Source organism: Triticum aestivum, chromosome 6A, assembly GCF_018294505.1.
Source record: "Triticum aestivum cultivar Chinese Spring chromosome 6A, IWGSC CS RefSeq v2.1, whole genome shotgun sequence".
Classification (NCBI taxonomy): domain Eukaryota; kingdom Viridiplantae; phylum Streptophyta; class Magnoliopsida; order Poales; family Poaceae; genus Triticum; species Triticum aestivum.
In genome coordinates this window covers 622,164,603-622,179,240 of record NC_057809.1, presented here as the reverse complement: position 1 = coordinate 622,179,240, position 14,638 = coordinate 622,164,603, and the positions used below count along the sequence as shown (strand labels likewise).

At 40.9% G+C, this 14,638-nt stretch overlaps 1 protein-coding gene, 1 long non-coding RNA gene and 1 other non-coding gene across 8 annotated transcripts; 1 reads left to right on the top strand and 2 right to left on the bottom strand.

Moving 5' to 3' along the window:
* Positions 1 to 13: 13 nt before the first annotated feature.
* On the bottom strand, positions 14 to 8,433 carry LOC123129240 (probable NOT transcription complex subunit VIP2). 6 transcript variants are annotated; one of them, XR_006463664.1, is made up of 16 exons: positions 7,816 to 8,433; positions 7,488 to 7,589; positions 7,240 to 7,345; positions 6,975 to 7,138; positions 6,431 to 6,782; positions 5,401 to 5,607; positions 5,226 to 5,327; positions 3,419 to 3,504; positions 3,258 to 3,338; positions 2,618 to 3,052; positions 2,407 to 2,459; positions 2,279 to 2,320; positions 1,506 to 1,650; positions 1,319 to 1,404; positions 1,131 to 1,180; positions 14 to 403 (listed from the first exon to the last, which is right to left on the bottom strand). XR_006463664.1 is itself a non-coding variant. In XM_044549482.1 (15 exons), the coding sequence occupies exons 2-14, from the start codon at positions 7,503 to 7,505 to the stop codon at positions 1,330 to 1,332; spliced, it is 1,866 nt and encodes a 621-aa protein (XP_044405417.1). In that variant the 5' UTR covers positions 7,506 to 7,589; positions 7,816 to 8,433; the 3' UTR covers positions 14 to 403; positions 1,319 to 1,329. The 6 variants fall into 6 exon arrangements, 2 of the variants coding, with proteins under 2 accessions (XP_044405417.1, XP_044405416.1); XR_006463665.1 differs by having other exon boundaries at positions 14 to 400; XR_006463663.1 differs by having other exon boundaries at positions 14 to 400; positions 1,131 to 1,216; positions 7,816 to 8,431.
* LOC123132856 (small nucleolar RNA snoR35) lies at positions 7,240 to 7,317 on the top strand. The gene has a single exon (XR_006465083.1). It is a non-coding gene; the product is annotated as a small nucleolar RNA snoR35 (small nucleolar RNA).
* A 5,278-nt stretch (positions 8,434 to 13,711) lies between the features above and the next one.
* Positions 13,712 to 14,363, bottom strand: LOC123131490 (uncharacterized). Its single transcript, XR_006464187.1, has 3 exons — positions 14,321 to 14,363; positions 14,171 to 14,216; positions 13,712 to 13,813 (listed from the first exon to the last, which is right to left on the bottom strand). It is a non-coding gene; the product is annotated as an uncharacterized lncRNA (long non-coding RNA).
* Between the last annotated feature and the right edge of the window lie 275 nt (positions 14,364 to 14,638).

The window sequence follows — 14,638 nt, the reverse complement described above, 5'->3', positions numbered from 1 at the left end:
ATAACTCAACGAGTCTCCAATTGTTTTCTTTTGTTTGGTTTGGTTGATTTGAGTTTAAATATAAACCATCCATGCAATGCCAATGCCAATGCCAATGCCAATGCACACGGCCGACTACTCCTAAACTGTTTTTGTAAAGGAGCACTGTAGGAGACACACATACATGTAAAAGAAGAAGCAGCAGCTATGTAAATGTAAATGTAAATGTAAATGTAAAGTTTAACGGCCAACGCTACCATCCATCCATCCTTCCTTCAATTTTCCTCCTCCCAACAACTATAATTACAAACACCACCTTTTTTCACTTCCTGCTCTAGCCTCCTCCTCCTCCTCCTCTCCGCATATCGACATGACTGACACAAGATACTTCCTCATTCATTCACTATATATATAGCCTGGCCTGCTGTCAACAAAAGTCAACCTAGTCAGTCAATCGAATCGAATAGGATACCACGCTCAACACTAGAAAACTCAACTTTTGTACTATCATTATTAGCAAAGCGGCGAATATAATATACTTGAAAGAAACATCATGCCAAATGAAATAAGACCCACGGGTATCAGGGATTAATTGTCAAGTGCATGCATAAAAGCAACAGGGACCCTCGAGGCTTCTCACTTTCCAGCAAACAGAAACTACTACGTTAACATACTATCTTTCCCAACGACAACCACAAGTGCTGTTTAAACTACATTTATATACACATTTCACTGCAAATACCAGAGCGGTACCCAGTTCTGTTCTAAACAAAAGAAAGCCGGCTTGGAATTTTTCTAGTATTTGTTTGATTTTTTCCGTCCAGGACAGTGCAGCTGACCCTGGCCTCAGAGTGCGTATTACCGCTACTTGCAACATGTTAACATATTTTCTTTCCTAATGAGAACCAAGGCACAACAGTTGCTGCCTTGTGCTAGCAGCATGAGTCAGTGCTTGGCCCACCCGCGTTCGAGGCCCCGCCTCCGCAGGTGCCCTCTTCTTTTATATTTAATTAGATAGAGGCATTTTCTTTCCTACAATGGCCACATGGAATATTTCTTCCTACCTAATAAGTAGTTGCCTACATAAATAACCCAAAGTGCTGTTCAACCGACATTAATATAAGTCTTTCACTGCAGAAGAGAGTATCTACCTTGACAAATTAGGGCAATGTCGCTTCACTATGTTTGTAAAGAAAGCTCCCTATTCATGTACAAGAAAGCTAGAGTCAGGAGGTACCTGAAATTTTTTTATATTGCATTGCATACAACAGTGAGATGTTTGCTCTATACACAGAAACAAGAACTAAAATATATTTGTAGCCAGGAAGGAAGACCTTACCCAGAAAATTTTCACCTAACAATTTGGGATACGGAAGGGAGACTTGGCCTTTTCTCTACTAGCTCATAATGGAGAACAAAGTTATCCTGCAGCAAATCAACACACATGCTCAACTATCATCATATGCAATGCAACAAGTGTGCGCGTAGAGATGCTGGATAATCATTCACCAGACGGATGCAAGTACCTTACGGACTGTCTCCCAATTGCCTTGATCAAAGAAGGCATAAGACCCCCGTTCATATGTAGGAGTTTTGACAAGAGGCTCCATGTTAGTAATTCTTGTGAACCATTGCCGTGCTTCTTTATGGTAATACCATCCACGATTATATCTGATGAAAACAGTACACATGCATTACATATCATACAAAATTTACTTGCTCAAGCTCTGCTCAGTTGTGATGTGTTAAACTAGGTCGTGGGCAAGGGTTAAGATAAGTAAGATATTATTGCTATATTTTTAGGGAAGACATGTGATAGCAAAAACGGATAGCCTACAAGGAAGTTTGAAGGATGCATAGCAATGCTAAACATAAACTGTGCAACTTAGCAAAAAATAATAATAATAGAAAATGCTGATATTTGATAGAGAAAACCAGGAAAATGAAAATGGAACATTCGCGCAGCTTGAGGTAGCTAAGTGGATCATGAATACATTAAAATGTTGCCAAGTTACAGTATTCACCAGAAAGATAAATAAATCCACAAGGCTACTTAAATTTTTGTTATAGATCCATGACAGTCAATGGGCGTATCTGACAGGTTACAAGTTAAACATTCTTTAGCATTAGAAAATTGATCGGGACATAGCAGTATGTTCCCTTATCAAATGTTATCACAAAAAGATCATATTTCTTGGTAAAAGATTAAGAACATTAAAAAGTGCATGCATGATGATCCAATTATTACATCTGACAACAAGATATTTAAATGAGATAAGCAGTGAACCCATGTACTCACAGTTCATTGGCAGCACATATTTGAGCTTCATCCTTCGGCATGCTGAAAACAGAAGACAAAAGATAAAACCTTAAATTTTACCAAAACTAATGGCCAAAGCCAATAATACATTCAACTAGCAAAAGTACCTGTAGAATATGTATAACAGTATGAGTGTCTGAAACTTCTGAAAATGCATAGGCTGCACGCAGCAAGACAGAACTTGTTATAATATATTTATCATCAAATGAACCGGCTGCATCAAAGAAAGATTCTGGGCCTTTCTCGAAAATTAATTGGTTTAAAACATCGATCCCATTAGACAGAAATGGGAAACAGTAGTAATTGGCGGGAGCTTACCTGTAGTGCTGGGGGTTGCTCAGCCACATAACAAGCTGGAGTAGTATATTCGGGTTCTCCTTTTGCTGGTTCATTTGAAAATGGAGAGCCAAATGTCTTGTACAGATTGTCTGGTGAATTCAAATTCAAACCCAAGGTTGTCAAATCTATTCCCAAAGCAAGAGATGACAAATCAGGATCATTCATCCTTATAACTCCCAGCAATCCTAACAAGCCGTATGGATCAGGTGGGGTTCGGCCTCCCAGAATGGGCTTTAGACCATGATCCGCATATGTCTGTGCAGCTGAAGAAGACATCTGCTGCAACCTGAAAGGACTCTGAGTCTGCGGCTGCTGGTATTGCTGGAGCAGTTGCTCGTATGATCCCAGACTAGAGGTTTGACTCTGAGAGTTTAGTGGTCTTAGTCCAATATTTTGGGGCCCACCGCTCTGAATCTGACAAAACATAATGAGGATTATTACTCTGCGTATGTATTTACGGGTAAATAAATATGAGCAGTAAACCTGATCATGATGCATTATAGTTTTATTTAGATGAAGAATTGTCAAAATAGAAAATATGTCAGAACCATGACGACAATGAGGGAGATGTTGAATGTCTGATGATCGCTTCAAGGAATAGATTTCCAATATAACTTACTGAATTAGCAGCACCCTGCTGATGTTGCTGACGATTTGGTTGATAGCTACTTCCCAAATTAAACCCAACTGACCTTGACACCTGCGTACGTGTTCATAACATGTCAAAATAAATGCTCAGCGGGAGAAACAAGGATTCAAAGTTCAGAGACATGAACCCACAGGATATTGCTGTGCTTGCATTACAGGTACATTCTCGTGAAGTTGTTCCTTGTGATGTAACTCCATAGGATAATCTGAACTGCCACCTGATAATTCAAACTGTCAGTATTCTGTATAACTCACCGAAAATGGAGTAAAAGAGGAATGTATTAAGGTAGCGCAATGATCAACCAAAAGATATACTTTAGGAAAGAATTTGAAAGCCTCAAGAAATGCTACAAAGGTCTTATTTTATTCCGTGCACATTTATAAAGCATTAAAGCTTGAGCATGTCGCACGTGGAAATAATAGGTCCAAAAATAGAAAGATTAAAACCATGCAGAACACGTGGTACCATTAAAGGAGAATGACACCAGAGTTGACCAGAAAAACGACAAACTACATTTAGTAGGAAGATGGTTCGTTGGCCTAAACTGTAATCATAATACTATTAAAAATAAAAGACGGTATAGTTACATTTGGGCCTAAAGACGCAAGTGCAACTATTTGTATTCATCCGTATGGCTGTCTTGATGCCCTGAAGCGGGTACAAGAATACAAATTGTCTGAGACACTTTACAAAGTTGACGACTCAACGTATGCGCATGGATGGCCAAATTGGTAACTTCGGCAGAAATCTCTGTAAAATGCTGCAGCTAATTAATTTTCAGGATGTAATTTTGATCCACATTGGTCCACGCGGTGGTAGATCATGAGGCTCATAGTTAACTTACTGCCAAAGTAAGATTAAATGAATTATAACCATAGTAAGCAACAGAATTAAATTGGCTTAACCACCTCCCAATGGCTTAGCTGCTATGCCTCAAATCATACCTACTGTTAGCTTCTAAAAATGTCATATATTGTGGGACAGGGGGAGTAATATTTAGCTCATGTTTTATATGAAGATTTGGACCAATGGAAAACACGAAGGGTTTACGATGCCCTTCCATCTATAACCATAAGTCATGATATGAGAAGCTTACAATAAATTCTCTATACGAGTTCTCGCAGGAAAGACAAATTGATTATCTTCCCCTAAGGTAACTAACTAAGAGCTCTATACCCATATCATGTATTAACATTGTCCTGCATATGTCACAAATAGTTCATACTTCCATTTCTCGCAAAAATTAGGGGTACTTATTACTTATAGGCATCTGAATTGCGACGCACGTAGGCATGTTGCAGAGAGACCCTTTTATCCAAATGTCGTTTCACGCATTTTTCCTAGGTGGCCACCATATATTCTAATGATGATTCATGGTAATTTCAGTTAGAGCATCACATGATATTTTTCTGCATTCCCGTGAGGCCACGTCAGCTGCATGGGGTTTGCCCCCGCTGGCCCTATCATGAAATCTTTGCATCCTCGTCTTCTCACATCTCTTTATGATTATATTCACAAAAATGGTGTGCCATAAATTTTGCTGCAACGGTCGCTGCACCTTCTAGTTAGGTCAGTGCAAGGTGTCAAGAGAAGTAGAGAACACAACAATACCTTTCAAGCATATAGAAAGGTAGTAAGTTCGTTGACTTGAGGAGAAGATCACGGCATTCATACTACAGGACTAAAAAACCAATGGGCTTTATCACAGATAGAACATTTTATGACGGAGTAATTATGTTGGTAACTAAGCTGTTCAAATACTGAGGTTCAATAAGTACAGAGTAGCAGGGCTGCATAATAACAGGCATGCCGATATTAGAACTTCAAGATCACAAAGTAACACAACTAAATAATCATGCTCCACTACACCGAAAACATAATGAGAACAATCTCACTGAATCAACAGATAGGTTCTAGAATTAGTTCAACGGTAACAACCTTTAAATCCTGGCAAAGCGGGGAAATCTTCGTTCTGAATACTGAACTCCTGGTTTTGTTGAACAATGGAGTTAACACCAACTCCTTGCTTCCGTAGTGGTCCTGCAATTAAGAGAGATTGGCAAAGAATCCTCCAAAAATAGGAGAAATATTTACGGTTTTCCAGCAATTTTACCATATTGTCCCTGTGGACCACCAGCTGAATTAGGTCGACCAGTCAATTGGGGGAAATCATTGATGTCGAATGGAGCGCTGTCACTGGCGTCATGTAGCATCCCCATAGAACCCAGAGAACTATTTCCTGGTTGCATTTGGTTCTGGGACAATGAAGCACCAGACGTTGGGTATGAACTTCCAATCATATTCATCAGTTGCGACGATCCTGGTGTTAAGAGATAGAAAAAAGAACAAGCTGGATGAGAACACGCAGTTCAACAAAAGAAAATAACACACTGTATGCTTTTTTATCATTCACCCTCATGAGACTATCACGGTTGTATAAAATATAAACAAGATTTTATCATAACCCAGCTACTATCATAAATTTAAATTGGTAATATCACAGAATAGAACAACATTAAGAAATAGGTACAGTAACAGTCACTAAAAAAGCAAGAACAGATATACTATGCAATGACCAACTATAGAATGGATATTCTCAAATAATACTAAGAAAATAGCATTGATTTCTATTTATTTTAATATGTGTGCCTTTGTTTACAAGATTCTATGTCTAATTATTAAAAAGTTTCCAACAGCCAACATATCCCTGCAAAAGAAAGAATAGCGATGACAGGAATTCCAACAATGTTGGACTTCAATATTTAAGGTAAAATTCTAAATTCTAAATTCTAAAAGTTGGCTCCCATTGTACAGAGGTAACAAAATGCCTATTTCCCCAGATAGTGTCACTTCCAAAATTTAAGTCTGCAATACACTATAGCATCACATGGTTCATAATTTATGAAGCATGAACATTAACGCTACCTACTGTGTTTTCCAAAAAGAAGGTCCAATGAAACCTATATCATACGGGATGTTAAACATTTATTTCATATACCCAACTTTTTTTCTTAAGAAGTCAAGGAACAGAGCATTAACATAGCAATGGTTAAACATGCTTAAAAATAGTATTTCAAGCTAAAACATGAAGCTTAACATAAATCTATGGAGTAAAAAAATCAACCTACGGTTAGGTAAACTACCTTGCGGAATAAGGCCATTCATCATCCTGTTGGATCCTTGCACATTTAGTCTTCCACTTGCAGCATTGCCACTAAAATCGATGCGTGATGAGATACTCGGCACCGACAATCCACCAGAGCTTATATTTCTTCCAATGTTACTTCCACCCACAATGTTTCCCGCGGAGCTTGTAATACGTGGACCCAGGTTTCCTAAAGCTGGATTGCCAGGAACAGAATTTCGATTACCACTGGTGCCCAAGTTTGAGGACAAACCTTGAATGGTCCCACCCATGTTCATTCCACTGCTGAATGCTTGACCTCCACCAACATTCATTCCTCTACCACTGACACCTGAATGTGCATGAGGAATCTGCAAAAGAAACCACAGTAAGACAGTAAAAATCATCATCCTCCACATGAAACCACAGCAAGAAGAGTATGTCATAATTAAGCCAACAAAATTGTTGATTAGATTGCAAACCCATTAACATGCATGTTCATGATGTTTCAAAGTATATGAATAATAATGCTGCAAACCTCCACAAAGGTGGGGCATTCGAACCTGAGACATGGCAACAGGGAGGTTGTTTGAAGCAAATCTCCCAGAAATGCTCCCTCCAGGCTGTTGAACACCGGAGGATGGAAGGCCACTCATCGCAGCATTCCTTTGTGCAAGTGATCCGGGCATATTTGGAAGACTGTAATTTCCATGAATGTTGTGCAGACCTGAAAAATGCAGAAAATGACAAGAGTTAAGAAGGTGTACTCAGTGGATGGCGCACTAGGTCAATGCACTAACCGAGCTAGTGTATGAATCGTATGCTCACCAGAGTGATGGAAACCTTGAACTGATCCAGATTGGCCAGAAAAGGATGTTGTGAATGGCCGTCCGGATGAGTCTGGAAGGTTCGATGTGGAAGTGTTAAGATTTGACTGCCAAGGGAAGAAAGCATCAAGTTATCATCAAGACAAGTAATAACAAAACCTAGTAGACAGACAGAATTGGAAAGCGTATATATGTAGTGAATGCATGGTAGTCCTCCAGTTACAAGATTTGAATTGGATAAGCAAGTACATTGAGCAAGCCGGACATCGTTGGCAACGGAAGAGCGAGTCAACACTCAGGTTCAACTGAAGATTGTCCACCAAAAATGCATGAACCGGTGATAGCCGCAATCTGAAACAGAAACAGACACATCCATTAGTTACTTGTAAATTAAAAAACCTCAAAAAAGAAAAAATGTGCGTAATAATTTAACTTGGTAATAAAAAGTTTGCATCTGAGGCACCCTTCCAATCCAACGTAAACAAACGAGCTAGTCAGGACAGCATACAAAAATGTGCAGATTTCAGCATTGAGGAAATGCAGCCGTCCTAGGAGGCACGCAGGACAGGACACGTACATATCTGAACTTTAGCTGCTGCCAAGTGCTTGAGTTTGAAAACAAAACACAAGGTGAATAAGTATCCAGGACCGAGTGGTTGAGGAGTGTATCGCAGAAGAGAAGATGGTGACTGCAAACAGCGTACAGTTAAGAGCATACAGACTGTCGCTTCATGGCTGTGACCATGGGGCATATTTTCTTGAGCTCTGGTTCAGGGTTTTATTAGAAAGAAAGAAAGAAAATCACCGGCCTGCTTGGTAGAAGCCAAACCTTAGCAGCCAGCAGCATAGTGGTAGACAGACCTGCCCTGGTCCTGGTCCTGCTTATACAAACAGGTGAGGTGTTGCTTATACAAAGGAAAGGGTACATAGATTCATCACTACCTGCCCTGGTCCTGCCGCTGGATAATATGCTGCATCTACTCTACTCCAGGCGACAGTAACAAACAGAAGAGATGATATCATGGATGCAGTGCAGTCAAATGGAAGTAAAGTCAATTTTGCGTTGCCATGAAGGAAGGGAATTCAGTGAATACGGTGAGAGATTTGCATCTAATAAACAATCCCTAGCAGAAGATAATCACAGAATCCCTAGCACGAGGTACCCCATTTCCTTCACCACTACGTACTGGGGTCGGGTCGGGTGGCAGCTCGACCTAGACCTAGACCTAGCTAGCAGATGGAAGGGAGGAATTGTAGAGCAGCCTTGGGGCGGGGCGGGGCGGGGCGGGGAGAGGAGAAGCTTGGTTGGGGTGGGCGCGGAGGGAGGGAGGGAGCACCTTGGTTGGGGCGGAGAGGCGAGGGCGACGGGGCGACGGACGTGGGGATGGGGACGGCGGAGCGGCGGAGCGGCGGGCTGGCGGCGGTGGAAACCCTAGGCGGGCGGTCTGGGTCGATCGATCGATCGGGGTTGGGGGTGGGAGGGGAGAGGAAATGGGGAATTAGTTTTTTTTTTGAGACAAAAAAATGGGGAATTAGTTTTTTTTTAACGGTCGCGCGTACTGGGCCACGATCTCGCGTATTGGGTCTAACGTATAGCCAGCATCATCATCATCATCGGCCCTTTCTTCTCTCTAGACTAGACTAGAGGGCCCGGCCCGTCTAACCTTCAACTATACTATCTTTCTCGCTACTTTTTTCTTATTATTAATGAGGACCGAAATTCTGGATCAATCATCTCTTATTTGTACACGACAGCTTGCTTTTTGCAAAGGCCTGTACGGCAAAGATCAGACAAGTTCCGGATGCTTATTGTTAGGCATCAGGTCAACGGGTTACTTTGGCAAATAGCTCAATTCACTTCAGTAAGGGGTGTCCAAATAATATAAGGGGGGCTGTGAAAATAACACTTTCAAATATTCTTAAGTCTGTGTACTTCCCGAAAACAGACATTTTGTAGACTAACCTTGGATCTTCGCCCTCCCAAATCTGGCGGGCACTGGTGGAGGGCCGATACATTCTCAAGTTGGGCCTCCACATATGTATGGCGACAGAATTGGATCCCGCGTACGGAATGCTTGACTCCAGTTCCCCACCCGAGTTCGTGTTTGAGTTAATTGATGCAACATCGGGATGGCGGGTCAGGACAGAGCTCGCCAGGCACTTCCTTCCCATGGACGTTGAAGCGATACTACGCATTCCCATCACTTCGGTTCAATAGGAGAATTTTTGGGCATTGCATCACGAGAAAACAGGAGCATTTTCGGTAAGATCATGTTACCATATGTTGGTTACAATGAAAAAAGTGTGAGAGGATTGGCTAGAAGGTAGGCCAAGTTTAAGCTCAAGCCGCTCAGAGAAGGCGTGGACAACCTTATGGAAGATCAAAGTTCCGTCAAAAATCCGTGTATTTGTGTGGCGGCTAGCCCAGCGATCCATGCCGTCAGGAGCAGTGCTGCACCACCGGAAGATGGCTACTTCAGCAAGGTGTGAACTATGTGGTGCAGAGAACGACACATGGCGACACTCATTACTCGACTGCACTATGGCAAGATGTGTGTGGGCACTTGTCAACGACACACTTACGGAGCATATATGAGCATGACAGCATGCTCAAAAGCAGAGGAATGGCTATTTCACATGCTTGAAACGCTGCCACATGCAGAATTTACAAAGCTCATCATTTCTTTGTGAGCAATTTGGAGCGCAAGGCAGAAAAGAATCCATGAATCGATCTTCGAGAGCCCGGAGGCAATTCATAGTTTCAGACCGCACATCATGGCAGACGCTTGACAGAAGCGGTACAACTATACCACGGTCAATGCAGGTGCCAGAGTGGATCCCTCCAATGGAAGGTATGGTCAAAATTAATGTAGATGGAGGAATAGCTTTTTCGATAAAGGGCGCTTTTATTATCTCAAAATGTAGAGAAGGAGGAATAGCTAAGAACAGTTGCAAGGGTACAGCCCCCACCGTGTGCCGAGACGCCAAGGAGTTTACCTTGGCTCGTCCGCGCATATCATTGACAGCTGTGATGACCCCGGAACGCGTGAAGCAATGGCATGTTTGGAGGGTCTTTCCTTCGCAGCCGATCTGAACCTTCGAAGGCTTATTAGTTATTGCATGGGACGCAGAAGCGTTAGTTAAACAGATTAATGGAGGAAGTAAAAGTATCTATAACCAGATTCTATATGAGATCAACATCCGTCGTAAGGAGTTCAAAGAGATGTGGAGCGGATTATTCATGAATGCAGGATGTCCAATATGGAGGCTCACAAATTATCATGCAATAAAGAGGTCATGATTTCCCTAAAAAAATCTGTTACAGTCAGGCGATCCTTTTTTTCTTTATTTTTATTAAGTTTTCCCTCTTATGCTTCTTTTTATTTTATTTTTATTGTTTTTCTTTTTCATTTTTTGTGAACATATTTCAAGTTTGTTAACATTTTTTCGAATTTCGTGAATATTTTTTGAAATCACGAGATTTTTCAAATTCGTAAATATTTTTACAACTTTACGAACATTTTTCGAACTCATTAACATTTTTGTCAGATTTGCAAACAATTTTCTAAATTGTGAACATTCTATGAATTCATGATTTTTTTTCTAAATTCATGAATAATTTTTTTTAATTTATGAACAATTTTGAAGCTCAGGAAAATTTTGTGAATCGGCAAACATTTTATGAAAATTGTGAACAATTTTGGAAATTCACGAACATTCTTTTTGTTTTGCTGATTTTTTTATGAAATGCATGAACTTTTTTTAAATCAGTGAATTCTTTTTTATATAATTTACAAACATTTATTTGATTTTTGTGAACATTTTTAAGAAATCATGTTTTTTTTTGAATTTGTGAACATGATTTAGAATACGCGAAACCTTTTTCGTAATCATGAACATTTATTGATTCGCGAACATTTTTTTTTTCAAAATCAGGAAGCATTTTTTAATCCTGACAAGGAGAAAAGCAGGCAGGCCGTTGGAGGAGACCTGGGCGTGAAAGCTCAAGACTTTTTTTTTATTTTTGACGGGGTGAAAGCTCAAGACTTAAGAAAGTGCAGCCTTCTTCAACCAGAGAATGGCATTATCTATATCTATATACTACTTAAAAGAAAAGCAAGGTTCATTTTTGGTGATCAGATCAATATTTTCTTTGGCAACACAATAAATTCCCGTGCGGCGATCAATTTCTTCTTTGATAAGCATGGTAGAGTAATACAATAAATTAATGGAAAGGCATAAATTGGGGTAGGTAATCAAGCGGGGACCCCGCACAATTAGTGTTGAGCCGGCAGAATATGTATGTACTGGTGCAATGCACGGGCACTTACCTTTTTTGCCAGCAACAGCAGCACAACAGAAACCATCTTGGGCACTTACTAGTTTTATATTTATTTATTTTGCCATCAACGATCCATCCTAACCCAGCAAGCAACATCTTGTTCCACCCGAACAAGTTCAGCCATCATATCTATATCATATCAACGACTTGTTACCGCAACTCTGTCACACCATTACATTACTCCCTTCGTCCGCAAATAAGTGTACATCTAGATTTTGTCGAACCGCACGTGGCCTTCCTTCCTTCCTTGAGGCTCAAGCTCAAGAGGGACGCGGTTCCTTCCTTCAGGATGGAACCGCGTTCCTCTCTGCCGTGCCGTACGATGATGTTCCCTGCTTCCACTTTCTGGATGCAAAAATCAATCATAAATATCAGCCATTTATGTTCATGCCATTTTTGGTAGTTATTATTATTATTCATCTAGATAATCTTGTTCAAGGCCAAATTTCTTGACACCCAGATATACTAGTAGAGTGCCCGTGCGTTGCCACGGGCTCTTAAAAAAGTTTACAAGAGTTACATGTTAAATTGGTCTTACACCATCGTGTAAGAACATATCACTTGTAGTCAACATTTAGATATGATTGATTACAAAGTTTATTATTTCATTGCAATTATTAATTACAAAGTTTATACAATTAGTCTTACACCATCGTGTAAGAACGTGTCATCTTTCAAAAGGCATTCCAAATCGTCGGTTAATAACAAGGCATCTTCAATGTCCACGAACAAGGTTTTCTTGGGGGCAGACATGATTGATTCAATGACTGAAATATCTCTAAGGGTACAAACATAGTCTGTCGACATCATAAAAAAGTGAGCCAACTTAGACAACAAAATAAGCCAAATTAGTTGAATACAGAAGGCAATTTCACAAAAAAAATATTGATAATAACATTAAAAAATAACCTTGTGTGATAACATTTAAATTGGCATCCTTTTTTGGTTTGTTATGAGATAGCATCGCTTTGACATCATTATGTTGTAAAAAACTCGGTGAATTTACGGTCCTTTTGAGCAACTTCGCATCGGAACCCTTCACGGTATGTGATTTCTGGGAAAATCTCTCAGTGTGCTTCTCAATATCATTGGCTTGGTAAGTGTAGCAGTAACCGCTCTACGTACATCGTTGCAAACAAAGTACAACTCAGGTTCACAATTTTTCTAGATCTAATGTTTCTGAACCTAGGGATATGTATACAGTTAGCAACTTTCTTACCGACGCAATGGTCATGGTCGTGGTCGCGGCAGCAGACGCCGAGGTCTCCACGGCGCCACCGCTCTCCTTCCACGTCTCCACCAAGTTCGGAGACAGTGCAGCAGTGGCGGACCCGTCACCGGCCTTAAGGTCCGTCAGCTTTCACGCCGGCCACGGTGGTCAACCGTGAACCAAAAAAACCTCGTCGCGATGCCCCCACGCAGTCCAAGGGCTAACCTCCCGTCGCACCCCAAAAAAAACCTACGAAAATTAACCAGTGAAAAAAACCAAACCCAATCGCACGCACGTACGAGCGAGGTCTCCTGCCCTCGAGTGAGAACCACTCGCACGCACGACTCCGCCCTCGCACATCAAAGCCGCCGCCCTCCATCAGACGATTCGCTTCAGGAGACGCCGCCGATCACGTTCAGGATCCGGCGACGATCCCCTTCTGGAGCCGCGCGCCGATCCCCTGATCCGGCGTTGATCCCTTTGAGGACCAGCCGCCGATCACGTCCAGGATCCGACGATGATCCCCTTCAGTAGCCGCACGCCGATAACCTGAGCCAGCGCTGATCCCCGTTGAGGAGTCGCCGACGAGATCATTGCGGATATAGGTATTATTTGAAGTTTATACACAGTTTATGAAGGGATTACACACATATCATACAGCCATCGCATGTTCAAATATTCTGGACTTTTCTCCATTTAGTACCTGATAGTTGGGGGCTCCTCAAAAAAAAAAGCACCACTTCTTCCCATAGGCATCACACTATATCCACGTTATGACAAAGAGACAGGTGTCCAGAATGGAAAGGGTGCTAATATGATACAACACTCAATATATGCACTATTGTTCCATGGTTATACCATTTCCCATGAAACAGTGATACATGTTTGCATACCTTCCGAATGTTTCACGTTCCAGTTGCAAATTGGGCAAAGGATCCCCCAGTGTAGGTATGGCAATCAGTACCAAGTAGAACCTTCCAGCAAAATCACACCTTCCAGTAATTAATATAGGTAGTAAAATACCTTGCCAGGTTGGGAGAAAAAACCATCGTCAAATATTTTCCCTGAAAGCAACTTTTGAAAGAAATTAGAAACTATTCATCATGGTATATCCAGAATCAGTACATAAAGACATGCTTAGACAGTGTGATGCAGGAAAACACCACTACCACACACAAAAAAGAATTTATTAAACGTATGTTGCCACCAAATTCTTAATGATACTTCCAAAATAAGCTCACTTCCAAAACGGCTCTTTCAAATATTCTTCACATATGGTAATTATTTTGACGGGACTATAGTAACCAATTCATCATCAAGTTTTATAAAAAAAGGTTAATAAGTTCTTTGTTGTTCATATATCCCTCAGAATGGCTTTACCTTCCACCCCTTCCATGGTTGCATCAGTACTTTTGTCTTCCAACTCCTGTACAATAGGACATCTCTTGAAATCAAACCAGCAGTACCAAATACATAGTCAATCTGATAAAAAAGACTCTAGAATAAATTTTAACATGGCAAGCACAGTACAGGATGTTTGCTGTGGTCCTGGTCCTTGTCTTCTGGAAATCCAGAAAATACTGTGTCATGTTCCTTGTCTTCTGAAAAACAAGAAAAAAGGCGTGCGTTATGTTTACGGTCCCTTTCAGCAACTTCGCATCGGAACCCTTCACGACATGTGATTTCTGGGAAAATCTCTCAATGTGCTTCTCAATATCGCTGGCTTGGTAAGTGTAGCAGTAACCGCTCTACGTACATCGTTACAGACAAAGTACAACTCAGGTTCACAATTTTTCTAGATCTAATGTTTCTGAACCTAGGGATATGTATACAGTTAGCAACTTTCTT

What these genes read in the sequence shown, in the direction of transcription:
- LOC123129240 (XM_044549482.1), bottom strand. An exon ending in TCCCTGTTGCCATGTCTCAG is followed by an intron (nt 6,783 to 6,974) that starts GTTCGAATGCCC and finishes TTTCTTTTGCAG; the next exon opens with ATTCCTCATGCACATTCAGG. An exon ending in CGCTTTGCCAGGATTTAAAG is followed by an intron (nt 3,505 to 5,225) that starts GTTGTTACCGTT and finishes TTGAATTATCAG; the next exon opens with GTGGCAGTTCAGATTATCCT.